The sequence below is a fragment of the Natrix helvetica genome (genome assembly GCF_964273705.1).
Source record: "Natrix helvetica genome assembly, chromosome: Z".
In the NCBI taxonomy this organism is placed as follows: Eukaryota; Metazoa; Chordata; class Lepidosauria; order Squamata; family Natricidae; genus Natrix; species Natrix helvetica.
The window spans coordinates 21,505,610-21,526,702 of record NC_138554.1 but is presented as its reverse complement, the minus strand read 5'-3'; the positions used below and the strand labels follow the sequence as shown (position 1 = coordinate 21,526,702).

General features: G+C 42.4%; 1 protein-coding gene across 6 annotated transcripts; it reads left to right on the top strand.

Moving 5' to 3' along the window:
• The first annotated feature begins 552 nt into the window (after positions 1-552).
• LOC309381436 (myc-associated zinc finger protein-like) lies at positions 553-18,364 on the top strand. 6 transcript variants are annotated; one of them, XM_081932424.1, is made up of 8 exons: positions 1,091-1,499; positions 2,312-2,387; positions 2,979-3,068; positions 8,024-8,814; positions 11,925-11,988; positions 12,165-12,336; positions 16,057-16,264; positions 17,075-17,213. In XM_081932424.1, exons 1-7 carry the CDS (start codon positions 1,390-1,392, stop codon positions 16,242-16,244), a joined length of 1,491 nt encoding a protein of 496 aa, XP_081788550.1. In that variant the 5' UTR covers positions 1,091-1,389; the 3' UTR covers positions 16,245-16,264; positions 17,075-17,213. The 6 variants fall into 6 exon arrangements, with proteins under 6 accessions (XP_081788553.1, XP_081788552.1, XP_081788549.1 ...); XM_081932427.1 differs by lacking the exons at positions 1,091-1,499; positions 2,312-2,387 and adding an exon at positions 553-732 and having other exon boundaries at positions 2,982-3,068; XM_081932426.1 differs by lacking the exons at positions 1,091-1,499; positions 2,312-2,387 and adding an exon at positions 553-732.
• The last annotated feature ends 2,729 nt before the right edge of the window (positions 18,365-21,093 follow it).

Sequence of the window (21,093 nt, the reverse complement as noted above, 5' to 3'; positions counted from 1 at the left end):
CTCTGCAATGGAGCGCTTTACTGGTCAGTAAAAATTAAAAATTAACAGGTTACTTTATGAACTTCGTTAATCCTTCTTGTACTTTTTACCAATAAAGATTAAAGTGATGTAAAGTAGATATAAATAATATGGACGGCTGGCAGCAAAGATGTAACCACATTAGAAGGTGAAAAGATCAAGGCTGGCGGCCATTTTGTAAAACGGGTCCATGTCACTTAGATTAAAAAAAAATAACGGGGAGGAGAAAAAGACAACCGTTACTCGCGCGCGGCCGCTTTGGCATTGGCCAATCAACTTTAGTCTTTAAAAGAATGAGCCCTACGGTCACAGCGCTCGCCAGTCCGCCCAATCAGCAGGCACCACACGTGGGGTCCCTCGTACGGTCCCGCGCACGTCGGGAGCGAGGACTACAGCCCCACCCAATCAATACCTGCCGCCTTCTCCACACCCCTCTTTTCCCCCTCCCGCTCAGAAAGGCTGTGCTGCGGGAGGGGGGAGCGCGCGCGCGCGCAGAAGGGGCCAATCAGCGTGCGCGCCTAGGAATCCTCGCGCCGCTGCCTCCTCGCTCTATCCCCCCTCCCACCTCACTCCCCCCGCCCGCGCGACGTTGTTGCTGCTCCCCACTCGCTCCCCCCTCCCTTCCCGACCCCCCCCTCTCGCCAAGCTGAACCCCCTCCCCCGCTCGTTACCGCCGCCATGGACCCGAGCAACTGGAGTAGCTTCATCTTCCAGGTAACCCCCCCTTTTTTTCCCCTCCACCTTCCCCCTCCCTTCTCCGCAAAAAAAAAGTGGGGGGGGGAGCGCGAGGAGGGAAGGACAAGGGAGCGCAAGCTGGAGCTCTAGGCTCCCTTCTCACATCCTCCCTGCCCCGCCCCTCCCCTCGGGAATCCCAGCGGGCGGGGGCCCTTGCGCGCGCGGGCCAGCAGGGCGCACTCGGCACGCACTCCCCCCCCCACCGTCCGCCTCGCGCTGCCCCAACGGTCACCTCCCTCCGCCCAGCGTTGCCTTGCGCTCCCTCTACCCCCTCGTTCTCTACACTCGCTGTGCCCAGCCCCTCGCGCTTCTCTCCCCCCCGCCAACGGTCACCTCCCTCTCGCGCTTGCTCTGCCCAGCCCCTCGCGCTGCTCCCCCACCTTTTTCTCTGCCAGTTGCTACCTCGGTGCCTCCTAAGCCCCACTCCGAGGGAGCTTCCTTTCCAAAATGCCCCCCAAGATAGGCGCGCCTCAGTCGCCTCGCCCTGCCACACACACATAATCCTCCCCTTTCCTGCTGTCTCCATACTCCGACCACCCTCGGCCAATATAATGTCCCTTATCCATGTTGGCTCCCTGCTTGTCAGGCCAGTATCCCAGGGGTTTCCACCCCGCATTAGTTTGAACTTGGCCACCCATGCTCAAAAGGTGCTTCCTTCCCATTTCCCGATCCCCGGTATTTCATTACCCTCAAACGCATGCACTTACAGTAGGAGGTGGCTATGGACTACCTTCTGGTGCCAACAGGTGTAGTGTCAATTTTCCACCTGTTTCTTCTTATATATATTTTTTGCATGAATCTCAAGGGTTAGGGTTAGGATCTCCTGTCACAGGATAATGCAGAAAAAGGCCCAATTATTCCATCTGACCTAGTAATAGCTGTAGACATAGCTAGTAAAAGGCATAATGACTCCATTTATTTATTTTCCAACATTTTGGGTGAATTGGTGACCAAACCCCACCCCCATGAGAGTTGCCTTGGACTTGCCTTAACATGCTATCCTTTCCTTACCCCATTGAGTTACTTGTCTTAATTTGCTCCCCTCTTTTAATTATTTAAACCTCAATCCATTCCCCAACTATTTCAAACATACATGTAAATCCCAGATTCTTCCATTTCACCAACAAAGAGTTAAGATTATATAAATAGGTGTAGATATGCCTAATAAGAGGCACATCTCTTCCATTCACTTACTTCCCAGTGTTTTGGGAGAAAATGTGTATGTGGCTGTCGTAATCCCTGCCTTAAGTCAGTTTGTATTGTATTTGCTTCAACGTCTTTTTTCCACCCTCTTTAACTATTTGTCTTAATTTGCTACCACTTTTAATTTTACTCAGTTTTCACTGTTTATCCAGACTAGCCTCTTCCTGTTGTATGCTCCCCTTATTTTTTCATGTAGTAAGAGTGCTGTATTTTTCCCCCAGTACCGGTTCTTTCTGCTCCTGATTCCTCAGCAGAAGACAACATAGGCCTTCTCTTTTTCAGATCGACCACCACTCAGTTTTCAAACCACTTATAAATGATTCTCCTTTAAATTAACTGTTGTCTTACGTTTCAGCCACTACACCTTGACCTCATCTGCAGATTTCTCTTTATCCTCCTCCCATTGTAGCCTTGTTCTACACTTCAGAAATGTAAGGCACATTTCACACAGCGACTGCCTGTATCTATTGCTATTTGTTATCTCTTCTCATCTCTCTTTATAGAAAATTTTCATATAACACTTTCTATCTCATATTCTATGAATTTATAATTTGTCGATACTTGCATAAAATGCTTAAAATTACTTAGCTCAGATGAAGAAAAGTTTGAGCTTTCTCCCAATCCAAAAATTCAATATGGCTGACATTTTCAAGAATTTTTTTTAATTAAAGAAGCTTTTATAAGATTAAAATACAAACTTAAAGCAAAATTAAGGTAAAAGAAAAGTGATAAGTAAATAGCAAAGAAAAAATGAAGGAGAGAACAGGTTATAAAAATGGTTCTGATCTTTACAGCAGTTATAATTGTATTTATATTTTATCCTGTCTAAGGGTCATGCTACTATCTGGTTTAAGATATTTTATGTTTTGTAATGAGCTCCTCTTCCAGTTTAAATCAGTTTTCCTGTGGAATCAATTATTATTGACAATTATTCTCTCTATATTAATTTTTGCAGTTACCTTTCATAAGAATTCTTTTTTAAAAATTAAAATTCTCTGATCTTTTTTATTTTGTTTTTTTAGCAGAGTCATACTCAGAATCCTCTGCAGGTTGGGACTGAAATCCAGTCAAGATTTTTTGCTGCTCAGGGCTGTAGTCAAAGTCCCTTCCAGGTAAGCTATTTAGGCAATAAAAGAAAATAAAGTGAGTCTTCAGGGAAAGAATTGCTAGTAGCAACTATGTCTCACTATTGCAGGTTAGATTTTTGTATTTTAAAAGTAATTGTACCCTTTTCAAGACTTTTATTGAAAGTTGGTGCTGCTGCTATAAATGAGTTTTATTATAATTTAGTTATTATTTGAAGTCACTTTCATTTTTATAATATTGACTCTGAAATAATGATTAGCCAAAACTAGTAAAATTTGTGAGAGCCAGTTTAGTGGTTAAAGCATTAGGCTAGAAACTAGGAGCTGTGAATTCTAGTTCCTCGATAAGCTCAAAGCCAGCTGAATGATCCTTGGGCTAGCTTCTCTCAGCCCTAGGAAAGAGCCAATGAAAGACCACTTCTAAAAAAACCTTGCCAAAAAACTTGTGAGGACTAATTCAGACAGTCTCTGAGTATTGGACAGGATTGAATAGAAGAAAAACAAAAAGTTTGTAGCATCATTTTGGATTCATTCTGTTTTTTTAAAATAAAGATTAAAATATTCAATGGGACTTAATTTCCAATAGAACTGCAGCCTAAAAAGTTCTTCGTGATTATCTAAGAATAAAGCCAATCTGAACAAAATTGTTAATGTGTTTCTGGAAAATGCAAAAAGTTTGATGCTGACAAATGAGTGTTGCTCAACCCTAGCAAAAACTGCCTCCGTCTACTTACTATTCAAACCTGATTTGAGGTAAAGTACCCAAAAACACAATACATCAGTAATAGCTGCATCATGTAAGTCAGTCAATTGGTGCTTCATTTACCAAGCAGGAATAAACATAATATCCATACCTTTTCTGCCTGAAGTAGATAAATAGCATGCAAAGCAGGAGTCGTCGTTAACCTTGTAGCTGAGATGCCAATTTTTTTTCCAGGGATAAGTCAAAGTCTACCCACCTTTACTCTTCATTTTGTGGCTTGCTTACTTTGGATTTTTACTTGTACCCCACAAGAACAAGTAGCAGTTTTCACCCATGTTTGCCACTGAAAGCGGTCCCCCACCCCACCAGTTACAGTTATAATCTTGGAAGACTGCTTCTACAGTTGTTGAAATTCATTTTTTTCTCATTAATCTACACTCAATATCCCATAATGAAAGTGAAAACAGAATTTTAGCAATGTCTATAGATTTATTAAAAGGAAAAATGAAGTATCACATTGGCATAAGTATTCAGACCCTTCACTCAGTACTTTATTGAAGCAGCTTTGGCAGTAATAACAGTCTTTTGGGGTATGACACAAGTTTTGCACATCTGGGTTGGGGAATTTTCTGCCATTGTTCCTTGCAAATCCTCTTAAGCTCAAACAGGTTGGATGGTGACCATCGGTAGACAGCCATTTTTAGGCCCCTCCAGAGATGGTCAATAAGGTTCAAGTCAGGCTCTGGCTGGGCCCCTCTAGGTCATGGACAGGGTTGTCCATAAACCATTCCTGTGTTGTCTTCCCTGTGTTCTTAGGATCATTGTCATATTGGAAATGAACCTTCGTCTCACTCTGAGGTCCTGAGTACTGTGGAACAGGTTTTCATTGAGGATATCCCTGTACTTTGCTCTATTCAGCTTTCCCTCAACCCTGATCAGTCTCCCAGTGTCTGCTGCTGAAAAACACACCAACAGCATAATGCCGCCACTACTATGATTCACTGTTGGGATGATATTGAGCAGGTGATGAGCAGTACCTGGTTTCCTCCAGACATTACATTTAGAATTGAGCCAAACAACTCAATATTTCATCAGATCGGAAAATTTTGTTCCCCACAGTCTGAGAGTCCTTCAGATGCTTTTTGGGAAACTCCCAAGAGGGCTTTCATGTGTCTTGCACTGAGGAGAGGCTTGCGTCTAGCTATTCTACCATAAAGCCCAGATTGGTAAAGGGCTGCAATGATGGTTGTACTTCTGGAACTTTGCCCCATCTCCACACAGATTCTCTGAAGCTCAGTCAGAATGATTATCGGGTTCTTGGTCACCTCTTTTACTAAGGCCCTTCCCCCCAATTGCTCAATTTGACTGGGCACCATTTCTTGGAAAAGTCCTGGTTGTGCCAAACTCCCTTCATTTGAGAATTATGGAGGCTGCAGTGCTCTTGGAGACTTCAGTGCAGCAGAAATTTTACTGTAACCTTCCCCAGATCTGTACCTTGCAATAATCCTGTCTCTGAACTCTGCAAGCAGATTCTTTGACCTCATGGCTTTTGCTCTGCTACGGTATGCATTGCCAATTGTGAGGCCTTCTATAGAGAAGTGTGTGTTTTTTCATATCATGTCCTATCCAGTGGTGAAATTCATTTTTTTTTACTACTGGTTCTGTGGGCTGCTTGGTGGGTGTGGAAGGGGAAGGATACTCAAAATCTCCATTCCCACCCCACTCCAGGGGAAAGATACTGCAAAATCCCCATTCCCTCTCCACTCCAGGGGAAGGATATTGCAAAGTTCCGTTCCCACCCCACTCTAGGGCCAGCCAGAAGTGGTATTTGTCGGTTCTCCGAACTACTCAGAATTTCCAGTTCTCCAGAACCTGCTGAATTTCACCCCTGGTCCAATCAATTTTAATTTACCAGAGTGGACTCCAATCAAGGTGTAGAAACATGTCAGCAACGATCAAGAGAAATTGGCCGGGGGGTGGGGGGGTGGGCACGCACCGGAGCTAAATTTCAAGTTGCAAATGATCTGAATACATATGCCAGTATGATATTTCAATTTTTTTTCCTTTTTAATAACTTAGCAGACATTTCTCGAATTCTATTTTCACTTTGTCATGAAGTACTGAGTGTAGATTAATGAGAAAAAAATGAATTTCATCGAAGTGTAGAATCTGGCTGCAGCATAACAAAATTGACAAAAGTAAAGAGGCCTGAATACTTTCTGAATGCACAGTATATTGATTACTATATCACTGAACAATAATTTGTGTATAAATCTATTTAATAAGCAGCATTTTCTCTACTTTTTCACGAGACTATATATTTAATCCCTCTATATACGTTTTAGCGGAGTTAAAATTATAACACAGTTCCTGTTCCATGCTTTCTGTTGAGTCGTTGGAGCAATCACTAATACTGAGAATCTGTCTTTGAGATAGGTATGGCAGTATCACTGTTCACTTATACCATGCCTTGGATTGTCTGGACTCTACTTCTGCCCTTCATTTTAAATCAGCAGTACAGATAATATGCAGAATATAAATAGTTTTGGTTCATACTTTGTGGTGTGAAGATGCACTTCTTTTGTAAGTATGAAAGGCAAAATAAAATGCCTAAATATGACAAAGTAAAATTCTACATGTTTTTGTTAGAATTGATTGATTTTTGAAACCTAGGACTTACATACATACTGCTTTAATTTCAGCAGTATGGTAATCTCAGAACTCCATACTCTGAGCAATAATAGAGAAATTAGATAGACCTATTGAAATATGCATGGCTCAGGATAACCATGTGTTTTTAAATGCAACTATTTCTTTTTAGATGGGTTCTATAAATCTGCCTTGTAATAACTGATAATCTAATGTTCTGAGGAAGACGGTTGGTTTTCCTTTACTCATTTTGCCTGTAAATTTCCTGAAATAGTGAGAGCAAGCATGTTTGGGCAACAGTGTAGTCATTTTTATGGAAGCAGTTTCAAGGTTGATTTAATTTTAAAATAGTTTTTTGAACTGAGTCAAAAACTTATTTAATAGCAACAGCATTGACTTGAGAGAGTGTAACTAATTTTATACTAAGAAAACTGTATTATGTGCTGTAAGAGATATCACTTTCTGTTGAGTATCATTTAAAACTAAATATTTTAAGTTAATTTTTTATTATTATAATTCTTCAGAATAAATTATAAGCAGATCTATTTTAGAAGATTGAAAGGAGTTCCCTATCAATGTGAATGAATGTTTCTGCAGCATTGAGAACATCAAGGTAGAATTAAAAGTGTTTCTCCAGGAAGCTAAAGCTAGTGGTAGGCATTATTTAAATAGAAAAATAATTATAAATTACAGTTTTTTCATAATTCAGGATGCCTGCATTTTCATTTTGGAGTAAAGTACATAGAAATTCTCAACTATTTGGTAAAAATATAATAGGTAAGTTCAACCTAGTCAAAAAGCATTAATTATCTAGAGAATACTATTACATGAACTTAATCTCTAATACATCGTACTGAATCTCTCCTCCTGGTGGAGAAAACCATAAGAAAAATAAGATTGTTCTGCCTTGCAGATATTAAAGCATAAATGCATCATTGGGGCATCTGCACAGCTACATGCCCTTAAGTCTAGATGACAGTTAAGGCCTTGTGCCACATATGGATTATTTCTTTAGCTGAACCTTGACCAGAATCAATAAGGTAGAGATAATTTTCCTACTTATTTCCTGTTTGTACACACATTAAAATTGATTGCTTCAGTTTAGTTTAGTGTAGAGAAAGACATTATCTGGAAAACAAACAGGATAGTACTCAACATTCTATAATATCTTTCTGCTAAACTGTGGAATTACTCCATCTTCTGCAGTGTCATAGACAAAAGCCAGCTACTTTTCTTCCACTCTTATTCCAAGGATATTGCACACATGCTAATTTTGTTCCTTGTATTTATAAACATCAATTTTAAATACATATTCCATGTCACTTACCTGTTACGCAATAAGGAAACTATTTTAGTCTCAGTAGTGAGACAATGTAATACATTCTGGGAGCAGAAAAGAGAAATTCTACACATAGTGGAACCCTCAAATATTAGGATATTAAAAACCAAGAATTTGCTTTTATTCTGTTTAGTAGCATATGCTGCATATTGATTAAGCCAGCTGTTTCTGCTAGTAAAAACTATGCTTATTTTTGAAGTAAGAATTTACTTATCTTTGTATTTAAGTTGCTAGATTACTGTAGGCTGTTCATCACTATGTTACTCAATTATACAATCTCTCTTTCTTCAGACTGCCACCACAACTGCTCCTCCCCAACAGACAGCTACCCCTGCTGAGTCCCTCCAAGTGGACCTCCTGCCTGTTTTGGCTGCAGCACAAGAAACAGCTGCTGCAGCTGCTGTGGTTGCTGCTGCCACTGCTTCTGCACCAGCTGCTTCTACAGTAGATACAGCTGCATTGAAACAGCAGCAGCCTTCTGCCTCTGAAGGTGGGAGTGGGCAGATAGTGCCACCCACTCAGACCACGCAAGCCCCTACCCCACAGGCAGCTCCTGCCAACTCACAGGCAGCTGAAGCCCAGAAGAAACCGAAGAGTAAAGGGCCCTACATCTGTTCCCTGTGTGCTAAAGAATTCAAGAATGGCTACAACTTGCGGCGCCATGAAGCTATACACACAGGAGCAAAATCTTCTCGCGCTGGACCCACAACCATGAAGATGCCCACTATGGTTCCCCTCAGCTTGCTTAGTGTTTCTGCCATCGGTGGTACAGCCCCAGCAGCACCTGCCCCTGCTGAGGGTACTGGAAACACTGCAGGGTCAGGTGCAGGCCTAGTGACCACAACAGCATCAGGCAAACGTATCCGGAAGAACCATGCTTGTGAAATGTGTGGGAAAGCCTTCCGGGATGTCTACCATCTCAATCGGCATAAGTTGTCACATTCAGATGAGAAGCCCTACCAATGTCCTGTCTGCCAGCAACGGTTCAAAAGGAAGGACCGCATGAGCTATCATGTCCGTTCACATGACGGTGCTGTGCACAAGCCGTACATCTGCAGCCACTGTGGGAAGAGTTTCTCTCGGTATGAGGGAGTTGAGGGTTCAGGGAGGATGCACTTCATACGGGAATTTTTGAAGTGCTTGTATGAGAAATTTGAGAAAAATATTTCCCCTTTTTGGTAAAGACTAAGATATACATACAACATGCCAAACTGACTTAGGAAGGCATAATAATATAAGAGTTCCCAAATCAGTTTGTGGGCCAGATCAAACCTACCTCTATTAACTTCCCCAGATTTCTCTAATACACTGACATGACATTCTAAGAGACACTGATAGACACTTAGTTCTATGGATCCTCATAATACTCCTAAGGAAATATATGCTTTCTTTTCATCATTAAACTTAGCAACAATTTCCTTATTCTACATAAATTCCAACTGAGAGAAGAATAGTGAACAAATGTGAGAATACATTTCTCTTTGATGTGGCTAACAAATGACTGTGCAACTAGTTTGTTTCCCAATTATTGCCATAGTGCCGGTGGATTCTAAAATCAAAGAATCTATAGGACAGTTTTCTGATTATTTTGTACACCAGGCAACAAAAGTGAATTGAGATGTTTTGGCCGACGAACCTCAGAAAACAAAAAGATCTATTGATTTAAAAAGAAATGGGAAAACCATTTAAAACTCATTCCAATGCACACTCATTTGAATATTACCTGTGGAATTACCTCATCAGATTGATAGTTTGAAACAATTCTTCAAAAACATTCTTAAAAAGATGCCCTTTAAGTAGTAGATGACTTAGAATTTCTCCACATAAAGAAGAAGCCTATACTAAGACAATATTGTGTGGAAGGGGGGGGAGAGACAATTTAAAATTTGTCATTGCTAGCATACTGCATTTGGGGAGACCTTTGTTTTTAGTTCTGAATTCCATGTTAACATGGAATGCCTTACATTTTCCTCAAAATGAGAGTCTGAAAAGATTCCAGCTGTGATTTTTACATATTAGAAAATATTCTTGGATCAAGCAGCAAATCATGAGGTCAGTTTGTGGGAAAAGGAAATACATTTTCAGAACTAAAACCTTGCAAGAGTATCAAGTAATGACATTATGGTACTGTTTTGGCAACAAGCTTATAAATTTTGTCAATGTACTATGGTTAAAAGTTTTAATTACCGCAAAACACTTTGGCACTCCAGGATATTTCAACAAATACCTGCACAGAAGAAATAGAAACATAAAATAGCAAGAGTCTGGAATACCTTGGATTAGAATACTGAAACTGCTTAATTTAGGACATAGATTGTAAGAAAAATAAATTATTTAACACTGGCATGAACAGAAGTGAGAAATAAATCTCAAATAATAGTTAGACCTAGAGTCAATGCACAATTTCTTCAGTTTAAAATTTGAACTGAAAAGCAGGGAAGATCCAGGATTCAAAACAGATACAACCAGGGAAAGAGAAATTGGGATTTTGAATAGGTCTAAGATTTTGCTCACGCCAAAATATACCAAATAAGTCCATTTTGATCCTACATACTCTGGAGGCCACCAAATGGATACTGATGAAATGCAGATGGCTCATGAACTGCACTTTTTACATACTTGCCGCAAAGGCAGGTGCCAAAGAATAAGGATTTGTGTTTTGCTTTAGAAATACAAAAATCTTAACCAGGTTGCTGTTTTTCAGATATTCCTACAAATGTTAAATTAAAAAAATACACAGAATTTTTTTTTCCAGCTGATACAAATATTAGCAAATAAAATTAAGAGTTATGTTGCTTTTATTTGCACAATAATAGGGATATTAAATTTCTCTGGCTGTTTTGGAAAAAAGAATTCTGAATGAAAGTTGCACCTTGTAATGTGGAAGGCAAGGGAAAAATGGATAATAGCAATCAAAAAGGTTGCTGATACTCAAGAAACTCTCCCTTGGTTTTTATTTGCTACTCTCATTCCTCCACACTATGGAAATCATGTCCTCGCTTTTTAAACAAGGTTTTTAATGTTTACAGTATATTCATATTCTGCAAATGCCAAGCATTTGTAATTTTATATCCCAAATAAATGTCCAGGTTGGTCAATTATTGCATTTTACTTCGAAATCCCTGAGAGAAGCTCCTTGTAAAAAACAACATATCTATAGTTTGTTTTATAAAATGAATTGTTTCTTGTGGATTCAAAAATACAAGAGATCTTCACTATTTTAAAACATCCAATTTATAATAATTTAAAACTTATATTAGAAAAAGTCTGATACATTTGGTACTTAAGGGAAGGAGTCGCTAAGTGAAACTGCAACTGCCTATGATATATCAGTTTTCCTTTGCTTCACAAAACTCTGAAGGCTATAAATATGAGAAGTGGTTATAAAACTACTTTTTCATTACTGTGATAATTGCAAATGGTTGCTTAAATAAGACAGTCATGGAATCCAAAATATAGTCTGAAGCAAACGGAATTGCATAAGGCAGAGGATGTACCACTGTCTGCAATGAATCCTTTCTATTTTTATCTAATACTTACAGTAGACACCACCTGAATCTATTTACAAATTTTTCCCATTATAAATGCTAAAAACAAAATCTTATAGAAATTAGTTCAAATTTAACTAGGTGTAGTTAAACAGTCTCATTTTAATAGTAAATGTTCTGACATGAAAACCATGATGTCCCTCACTTCCGGGATTCTAATTTCCAGATTTAACTTGCTCCATATGGATCTTCCATAAATCCAACAGATTTATTCTGTTCTGTCTCATGAGATTTCTATTTGCCATATATCCATTACAGATTAATCATTTAGTGGATTAATTCCTATGAATTGTTCAGCATATAATAATCTAAATTCTCATTATTTAATTCTTTAAAGTGTCAGACATATATTTTCCATCACTAGTATTATGTATTGTGCATATGAGACTTTCCAGAATGGAACGAAGTCTGTTCCTATTATATAAATGCTGCTTTTTCAACTATTAAGTATACATGATTCTTCCTAGCTTTAAAAAATATAATCTATGAAAGAAATTTACCACTCTGTTATTCCAGTCTTCCCCCAAATATAAGATGTCAGATTCCTTAACGCAAAGTTTTTTGGTGGATAAGTAGAATCACCCTAACCCTGTTTAGAGAAGAATAAAACAACATTTCATCTTTTTTTTCCTTTCCTCCCACAGGCCAGATCATTTGAACAGCCATGTTCGACAAGTTCACTCAACAGAGAGACCCTTCAAATGTGAGGTATTTTTTCCCATTGATAATGTACTTATTTATGCTCAAGGGTTCTGGGCAGTCTTCCTGATACAAGAGGGAACAAAGATAACATACATTTAAGAGAATCTTATGTACACTTTGGTCTTTAGCTGGTAAATGCACAGGGCAATAGACCAATGATTCTTTTCCCCCTATTTTTGCAGACTTGTGAAGCAGCTTTTGCCACTAAGGATCGACTACGTGCTCACACAGTCCGTCATGAGGAAAAGGTGCCATGTCACGTGTGTGGAAAGATGCTGAGTGCTGCCTATATCACAGACCACATGAAAGTACACAGCCAAGGGCCGAATCATGTCTGTGAACTGTGCAACAAAGGTAAGAGAATAGGGTTCAAGATAGGTACATAGATACATTTGAACTTAACTGTAAATATAAATATAACTCTTGCTTTTAAAATGTGCCCTGTATGCAAATGTGTGCAGGTTTTCTTAGGTTTCATTCAGCTTCACTGGAATTTAATTCCAGTAAATTAATTTAGTTTTTCAAGTTTTTCCCTTACTCTCTTTCCTTCAGGAATCTCTCAGTCATAAATCTATTCATTCTTGACTAATCTGTTTGAAGGTAAAGTTAAGTTCAACTTGGTTTCTAGTACTATTAGCCCCCACTCCCAATTTAATATCTGTTCTAGATATTACTTTCCCTTTTTTGGGGTGGGGGTATCTTCAAGTGAGTTTCAAACTCTGGCAACTGCTTGAACAAGTCATTTCAATTAGTGGGTTTCTATTTTCTTCTTCCTAGAGGTGAGGGGGAATAGCCAGCCTAAGTCACCTCATTGACTTCCTAACCCAGTGGTCGGCAAGCCGCGGCTCGCGAGCCACATGCGGCTCTTTACACATTTTAATGCGGCTCTTCTGTGTGCCGGGCGCCCGGTCCCCTCTCTCCCACTGTTCCCTCTAAGGTGCGCGGCTGCTAGAACTGGCTGCCCGCAAAGGACCTCCCCGGACTTGTTTTGGTGAGCGCGGGGCGACTGACGCCAGGAAAGCAAACCCGGGGAGGAGGTCCTTTGTGGGTGGCCAATCCTAGCTGCTTGCGCCCGGCAACTTCCCTCTTCCAACAGCCACCCCCCCCTCTGGGAAAGTGGCTTTTGTCGGTTGCCTTTTGAGCGGCCAATCCTAGCTGCTTGCGCCTGGCGCTGCAGCTAAAGTAAAGCCCCTGCCGCTACCGGAATATCTGCTGCCGCCGCCTCCTCCTCTAACAGCACCCGACGCTGCGGCAGAGGTGAAGCCGCCAAAGCTCCCGCCGGCGCCCCCGCCTATGGCAGCAGCGCCTCCCCCTCCGTTCGGAGCACCTGAGTTGGGCCCCGCGTTACCCTGCCCCCTCTTCCTCTGCTGTGCTTTTGAGGAGCCATGAGGCCGCGGGAGCCAGTAGGAAGGCGGTGGGGGGGGCAGGAGCAGGGGAAAAAAAGCCTCATGGCTTCTCAAAAGCATGGCGGCGGCGGAGAAGGCAGCAGGGGTAACGCGGTGCTCCGAGTGGAGGGGGGCGCCAGCGGGAGCTTTGGCGGCTTCACTCCAAATGTAGTGGTGCTGTTGGAGGAGGAGGAGGAGGCAGCTGTTGTTCTGGTGGCGGCAGGGGCTCGTCGTCGACATCTTCAGCAGCAGCCCTGCCCCCTGTGAAAAAAGCCGAAGATGGATCCACGCAGATGACGTCGCCGCAACATGACTGGAGGAGGAATTCTGGGAGTTGAAGTCCATAAGTCTTCAAGCTGTCAGGTTTGAAGACCCTGGGTTTTTTCTTTTTTCTAAAGGGTTAGGGGTGCAAGGGTCTTGCAACTTGACAGCTTTAAGACTTGCATGCTTCAATGCCAGAGTTCCTGAGCCAACATGACTGGAGGAGGAATTCTGGGAGTTGAAGTCCACAAGTCTTAAAGCTGTCAGGTTTGAAGATCCTGGGTTTTTTTTTCTAAAGGGTTAGGGATGCAAGGATCTTGTAATTTGACAGCTTTAAGACTTGCATGCTTCAGTGCCAGAGTTCCTGAGCCAACATGACTGGAGGAGGAATTCTGGGAGTTGAACTCCACAAGTCTTAAAGCTGTCAGGTTTGAAGACCCCTGGGTTTTTTTTTCTAAAGGGTTAGGGATGCAAGGATCTTGTAACTTGACAGCTTTAAGACTTGCGTGCTTCAAATGCCAGAGTTTATTGAAACTAAAAACAGTGTACCATCCTATGTATTTTCGGTTTTAAAAATGTGGCTCTCAAAATAAATTTCAGTAGTGGTTTTGGCGAGATTTGGCTCAGTTGAAAAAAAAGGTTGCCCACCACTGTCCTAACCTAATGCAGTACTAGAATTACCGTATTTATTCGAGTATAACGCGCACACGTGTATAACGCGCACCCCCTAATTTTCGATTAAAAATCGGTATAAAATTTTGTTTCACACCAAGCATTGTAATTGACAAAAAAACGTTGTTGAACACGTGCGGCCATGACTATTGCCGCCGCTGCTGCCGCCGTTCACAGGACCCACCTCTCACCCTCTTCCTCCTGCTGACTGGAGGAAGAGGATGAGAGGCGGGTCCTGTGAACGGCGGCAGCAGCGGCGGCAATAGTTGCAACTCGGCGGCGGGCCGCCCCGGCTGGGAGACAAAGGAGGGGAAAGGCGGCAGGCAGCTGAGTTGCGACTATTGAGCACGGCGCGGCGCCGCCTGAGGCCGGGATCGAGGCTGCAGTCCGGAAATTTACAATTTACAATTCGCCTGCGCCCTCAATGGACCGGCCGCCACTGCCACCCCACCCCAGCCCTCGTTTATAACGCACACCCACACTTTGATTTCTTTTTTTGGTAGAAAATTTTGCGCGTTATACTCGAATAAATACGGTAGTTTCTCTGTTTCTAATCTATTTGAATATTGCTACTTTTTGATAAAAATGAAAATAAGCTGCATAATTTCCGTCAACTAGAATATAGCTAAATAGTCTTGTATAATGACCAAAGCTTTATGGAAGGAATGAGTTCTGGCAAATGCTGTGTGGAAAAAAGCTGGATTTAAATACAAAAACATTTAAACATGGAACAAATTTGCTGTCCATGAGTAATTCTGCAAAAATGCATATGAGGCCTGTTAAAGGTATCTTGGAAATACAATGCGAATTACTGAAACAGAAGTCTCTTAATACACAAGTGTTAATGAGGCTGCCAATACATATTTGTTTACAATATGCAAACTGCTTGGCAATACAAGTAGTTCACAATGTGACTTTCTCCCATTTATATGTCAAAACATTTCCTTAGTTTCATTTTGTAAGACACTGTAGAGATTTATATTGTGCAGTAAAAGTGAAAGATAATGCTTCTTACTTCTATGGATATAGTCCAATGAATTGATAGATGTGTACAAGAAATAATTTTAAGAATGATTGGAAGGCAATTCCCTAATATCTGCAGTGGATATGTCTATTCCAATGCTATCCTTCTGATAGCTCAGTATCCCACATGATCTTGACATTGCAAAAGTCTTAAGACATTAATTACAATTATTAGACAATGTGCAAATTTAAAATTGTGGTGGAATTTTTAAATTTTAACTGCTTTTAATATATCTTCTGGATTACATTTTTGATTAATGTGTGTTATCCATATATTAATAATATATATATAGTACTTTATTATTATTTTTGTTCAGTTTTGGCTCTGAAATTTGTAGTGAATTAAATAATAGAGAAATACAACATTATAATTTTTTTGTAGGGGGATTCTACTAACATTCTCCTACCAAAATGTTTCTGTTGAAGGTTTGGTGATTTTCTTTAGGTTATTTGTACTATATTGATTTCTTTAGTAGCAAGATGCAGCTGCCCTTAGGGTGCGATATGCTGTTTGTACAGTAATAACTTGCTTGGTGGCAAGAAACAGCTGTCTTTGGGCTGAGAAGCTGCCTCTGAAATTAGGGAAGCTTGTTGCAATAGATCCTTCACTAGGTTTCAGGACACAGTCACCTCTAAGATGAAGCACAGCCAAGCATTGCAGGACACCGGGCTAACACTTTCATTAGGCCGGACACTGACCTGGCTGGTTTTTGTCCTTCTCCCCCTCCCGTAGGGTTCACCACAGCGGCATATCTCAGGGTCCACGCGGTCAAGGACCATGGACTAGCCGCCCCGCGGCTGGAGCGTTTCCTTTGCAAGCTGTGTGGCGTGCACTGCAAGACCCCAGCTCAGCTCAACGGGCATCTGCAGACGCACGCAGGAGAAGGGACCGCGGCCACTGAGGGCCAACCGCTGCGGTGAAACACTGTCCGGGCCACCAGGCAAGAGCCGCTTCCTTCTGTCCTGGGAAGGGGGAGGGGAGGCCCATTTCCCCCCTAAGGTTGTTTAGGCACCCTTATATTTTCAGTGAGAAAAGGGAGAATTCCAGCTCCCTGGGGCAGCTGCATCCTAACTTAGCATCTTTTTGCCAGTTAAATGCTGCATATAGCAGTATCTGATAGTGCGATTTGACTAATCTTCCTGCAGGTTCATCTTCAGGATTTGAATTGTAATTTTAAAAAAGCCATACACAGTCCATTGAGTGTTGTATTTTCTGAATATTTTTCTGCGGGATTATGGTGTTTTTTAATGTTAAAACCAGGAGGGTTGGGGATATCAACAAATTCCTTTATGTTATCAACAGATACAAATCCATTGGTAAGTGTTTTAGCTTCTTTTTGCCTTTACAGATGGTTGCTTGCATTATGCATCCTGGACAGATCCATTTTATTTTACATTGTACTCTACAGTTTCCTAATCCAGGCATTTAAGTGATAAACTGAGTTTCCGTATTGTCTTCAGGAGGAGGATTAACAGTTAGTGCCAGCCTAACCTTATTTAATTAGCATAGGCAGGCTTAACACACTTAATCTTTTCAGCCTTTTAGAGAGAAATTCTACCAGGCTGTGGATAAATAGGGTATTTTGGAGAAGGGATAGCTGCATCTCTTCTTTACCTCATTAAACCAAATTATTAAACCTGAACTAATGTAAGGTAATAAGAGGATGTAGGAAGCCAGTCGAAAGCTTGGGCTAATAACAGTAAGAGTTTGGGTATGAACATTCTGACTTTCTTTTTGTCTTCCTCCACAGGTACGGGTGAGGTCTGCCCCCTCGCTGCAGCCGTCTCAGCTCCACCTCCAGCCGCCGTCACGGTGCTACCCATGGAGGGAGCTTCGGTTGTGAGCCAAGCCCTCCCCACACAGCCCTGGTGATTTCTAGGAGTGGGGAGACAGAAGCCAATCCTCCCAGCCCCATCCCTGTCCCTCACTGGCAGCTGGAGCCTTCAAGCCAGATGGATATTCAGTGGCCATATATGGGTTTCTAATGTAATGGCAGTTTCATTCATTCTCTCCCCCTGCCTGTGCTCATAAAATAGTGGAGCTGGGAAAGCATCTGCTCAGCCAACGAAGCAACTCTTGTTCAGAGGGCCACAAAAAGACTTTGTGCATTTTGAGAGCACTCTCATTTTATTGACTCCCTTACTATTAACTTGTGGCCCTCAGAACAGTCCTGGAAATACATTCATTTCTGTAGTCCATGGTCTAAGCCAAATAATGATAATCTTTTATCACAGTAGATCTTGCTTATTCCAGCAGTGCCCCCTGTTGCCCCTAAATGAACTTCACTAAAAGAGTGAGATAATGAGACAGAATGACTTAGTAAGCTCAGTTCACAGATCAAGGGGGATCGAAGACTGGAATAATTGTGGGACGTAGTATAAGCAATGTTGCAGGAGAAGGAGTACAGAGTTAGAAATAATGGGTTGGTTCAGGGGTTGACAAAACTTGGGGAACCTACAGAGAAGTTAGAAGGGGGTACAGGTTGGGATTTTGTGGCATCATTGGGTGCCTGGTGCTGGGGTTCGGGCTGCAGTGAGATGAGATGGAAAAGGGCTGTATTTCTTTCTCCATGGCTTCAGTGTGGAGTGTTCTCCATTTCTGTGCTGAGAATCTGCTCTGAATTCCCCTCCTTGCCCAGCGCCTCATTCTTCCATGGTGTCTTTTAATGCTCCATTTCCTCAGCTTCTCTCGTGATTCGTGTTCCAAGCGCATCAGCCCTTCGCACCAAGAATTGATGCCCCACCTGCTGAACACCTCCCTTGTTGCATGCAACCCCCACAGTTTGGGGTTAGAGTCTCTTGCTTTTTTGTATTATATATATATTTAAAAAAATCCCCTGACATTTAAAATAACCCTCCTTTGTGGTTTTTCTTTTGTTGTTGTTAACACAAATGTAATGAAGCTGTGTCCATCTATATCCACTCTCCCTGTTCCTTCTCTCGTAAGCCCCTCCCTTCCCCCTCCTTTCCTCTTCTGTGAGCCCTCTCTGGATCTGTGTCTCAGCAGCAAAAGATTTTAGTAAAACAATTGAAGGAAAAAATCCACACTTGTGTCTATTTATTGTCAGATTATTTCGCTATCATTTTGTGGGGGAAAAAAGTATCCCAGTTCCTGGCTTCTCTTGCATCTCCTTTTATCATCATATTATCTTGGGACCTTTCATATCTATTTAAAATGTGTAATGGATCAAACATCAGGTTGCATATTTCCATTCTGAGTGAGTTCCTAAACCACTTCCTTGTTTCTTCCAATTACTCATGGGATTGCTTTCTGGGTTATGGCTTAGTGGGTATAGCCTTCTTTATAGGAGAAAGAGCAATTCTGAATGTTTTGGAGCCAAAAATCATGGTGTGGTGCAGTTGCTGTGCCCTGGCAAGCCATTAAATGCTGCATTGGAGCTCTGCTGTGGTTAGAGTTAATTTGTGGGCTCTTCGTCCTTCCTCCTGCAGCAGCCTGGGCAGCTTATAAATAATTGATGAAAAACTGGAACTGAGAGATTTTATATAATTTTCTCCTGAGGAAGCAGGATTCCCCAAAAACATTTTCTGTATCAAACTCCTGCATCAGCTCGCTGAGCTCATTTGGATCCAAAACATAATCTGTTTTCTCCCATCTTTTTTGGGCTGGTTCAGTTTTGCACCATTGATTTGGTTTTCAGTTCTTTCTAATTTAGCCAGGTTTTGATTTGCACTGCGCAGTCCCAGAGGAAATAGTGTCAATTGTTCTGGGACTCTTTAGTTCTCCGATACTCTGCACTTGTAGCTTGTCAATGTGAAGTTTTGGCAAGGAAAGACAGATGGGAAAACCAGGAATATATGGGACTTTCCAGAAACACACCATCTCTTCTAATCTTTTGCCCCTGCCAAATCAGCTGATTCTTCATAAAACTCAGACCACAACTACTCCCCCCACAGCTTGCATTGAAGAAGCATGGTCGATGAGACCATTTGACGCGCATCAGTGCAAAGGGAGGGGAAGGGGCGTCCTTGCAGACAAAGCTGCCGAGTGAGCAAGTAAGAGGAGGGGGGGAGGGAAGGGGGGCGGAGGCTGAATTTTTTCCCATCTACAGTAGCCTCTTGAAGGGGATAAAGGAGGGTTACAGCAGCAAGAGGGAGGGGTGTGATGTGTGAGTAAAGGGGGGGGGGCATCCATCCTCCCAGCTCTAACTACCCCACCTCAATAACTGCCAACTGGACGTAGCCAGAAGCACAGGTAGGAGAACCGGAGACCTTGCTTGGGTCCAGTCTTTCCCCCCCTCCCCCAAACCTCTCATAACAGGAGGTCGGTTGATGCTGCGGCAAGCGGGCGGGGGAGACCAAAGAAGACCGAAGTGAGCTGGGTGTGGGCGAGAGGAGTGCGGCGCTCGGTGGTAGATGGAGGGGCGTCCTTGGGGGCATCAGGCTGTGGAATGTGTCGGGATGTGAAATGAGGGAGGGGGTAGTCAGGAATGCTGGGTGGGCGTGGATCCCATCCTTCACTGAGGTTCCCTCTGGAGACCAGGAAGACTGAGCAGCAGGTATAAGGGCGGGGTGGGGGGAGTGCGTGGGAGGAAGGAGCTGAAACAGGAAAGTGGCGGGTTGGTGGAGGCGAGACATCGGCGATGAGAGTCAATTCGGCTGCATGTGTGTTGTGTACGCGCGCGCGCCGCCCGGCGGAATGGCTGGGGGGCGAGGGGGGGGAGAACAGGGTAGGCTCTCTTTGCTCCAAGAATGGGTGTGAACTGGGGATGCGGGAAGAGAATGTGCGAGGAAGTTGGAAACGGAGGGAGGGCTCGGTAATGAAGGCTTTTAGACAGAGTTAGAGGTCTTCCAGATAACGTACCTTACCTTGAAAAGGGAATAAGCGAAAGGTTGGGTCGCGGAGTAAGGCAAGGATCCTATGTACACTTAGTCGCGTGCGTAGAGCACAGGGGCTAGGGTGACATCAGGGCTTTTCTGAAGGCAGAAAAGTGGGAGGATAGCGAATGGCCTGTAGACCGGAGGAGGGAGCGAGGAACAACTTGGTGGAGAAAGAGCGAGTAGCCACGAGGTAAATCAGAAAGGAGAAGAGAAAGGAGCGGGGCGGGGGAGGAAAGTAAGAGAGGCTCCTAAGGAGCTGTCCATGGTAGGAGCCAGATCTGGGAGAGGGTTGAATGACGGAGAAGAAAGGCGTGAAAGCAAAGGGTTTGTGGAAGTGAGTTCACTCTCAAGAGCAGACGGGGAGTGTGGGGGAGAAGGGAAATAGACGGTTCAAAAGATTTGGGTGTTTGGATAATGTTGAGCGATCTGAGATATGTATGATGCCCAGGCAATGTTATGGGGCTGGTTGGGAGAAAAGACAGAGGTCAGGACAGAGGAAAGACAAAATCGATGTGGCTATCGGGAATATATCCATAAAGGGGAGGGAATCAATACAAGCTATTCAATCTTCTTTAGACAAGAAGGCTTCCAGTCACTGGAGGAGTAGAGAAACAGGCATCTGCTTAGGATGGAAAGCATGTACACAGGTTGGACTCACACCAGCTCCAACCAACCCAGCCAAAAGAGAGAATGGGAGGGGGGAGGATATTGAGGATCATAAATCCCACCTTTGTGTCAGGTGTTTGTTTTTGTTTTTTTTTGTAATAAGGAGAAACTGTTTCAATGTAGAATTGTGCTTTTTCTGTGCTAAATGACTCTGTTCTCCATACTAGATGATAAAAATTAATCTGGTTTTAGAAAATTTGCATAACTTAATACTCAACCATTTTCTATTGCTTGGGCAAGAGAGATCTGCTGAAATGTCATCCAC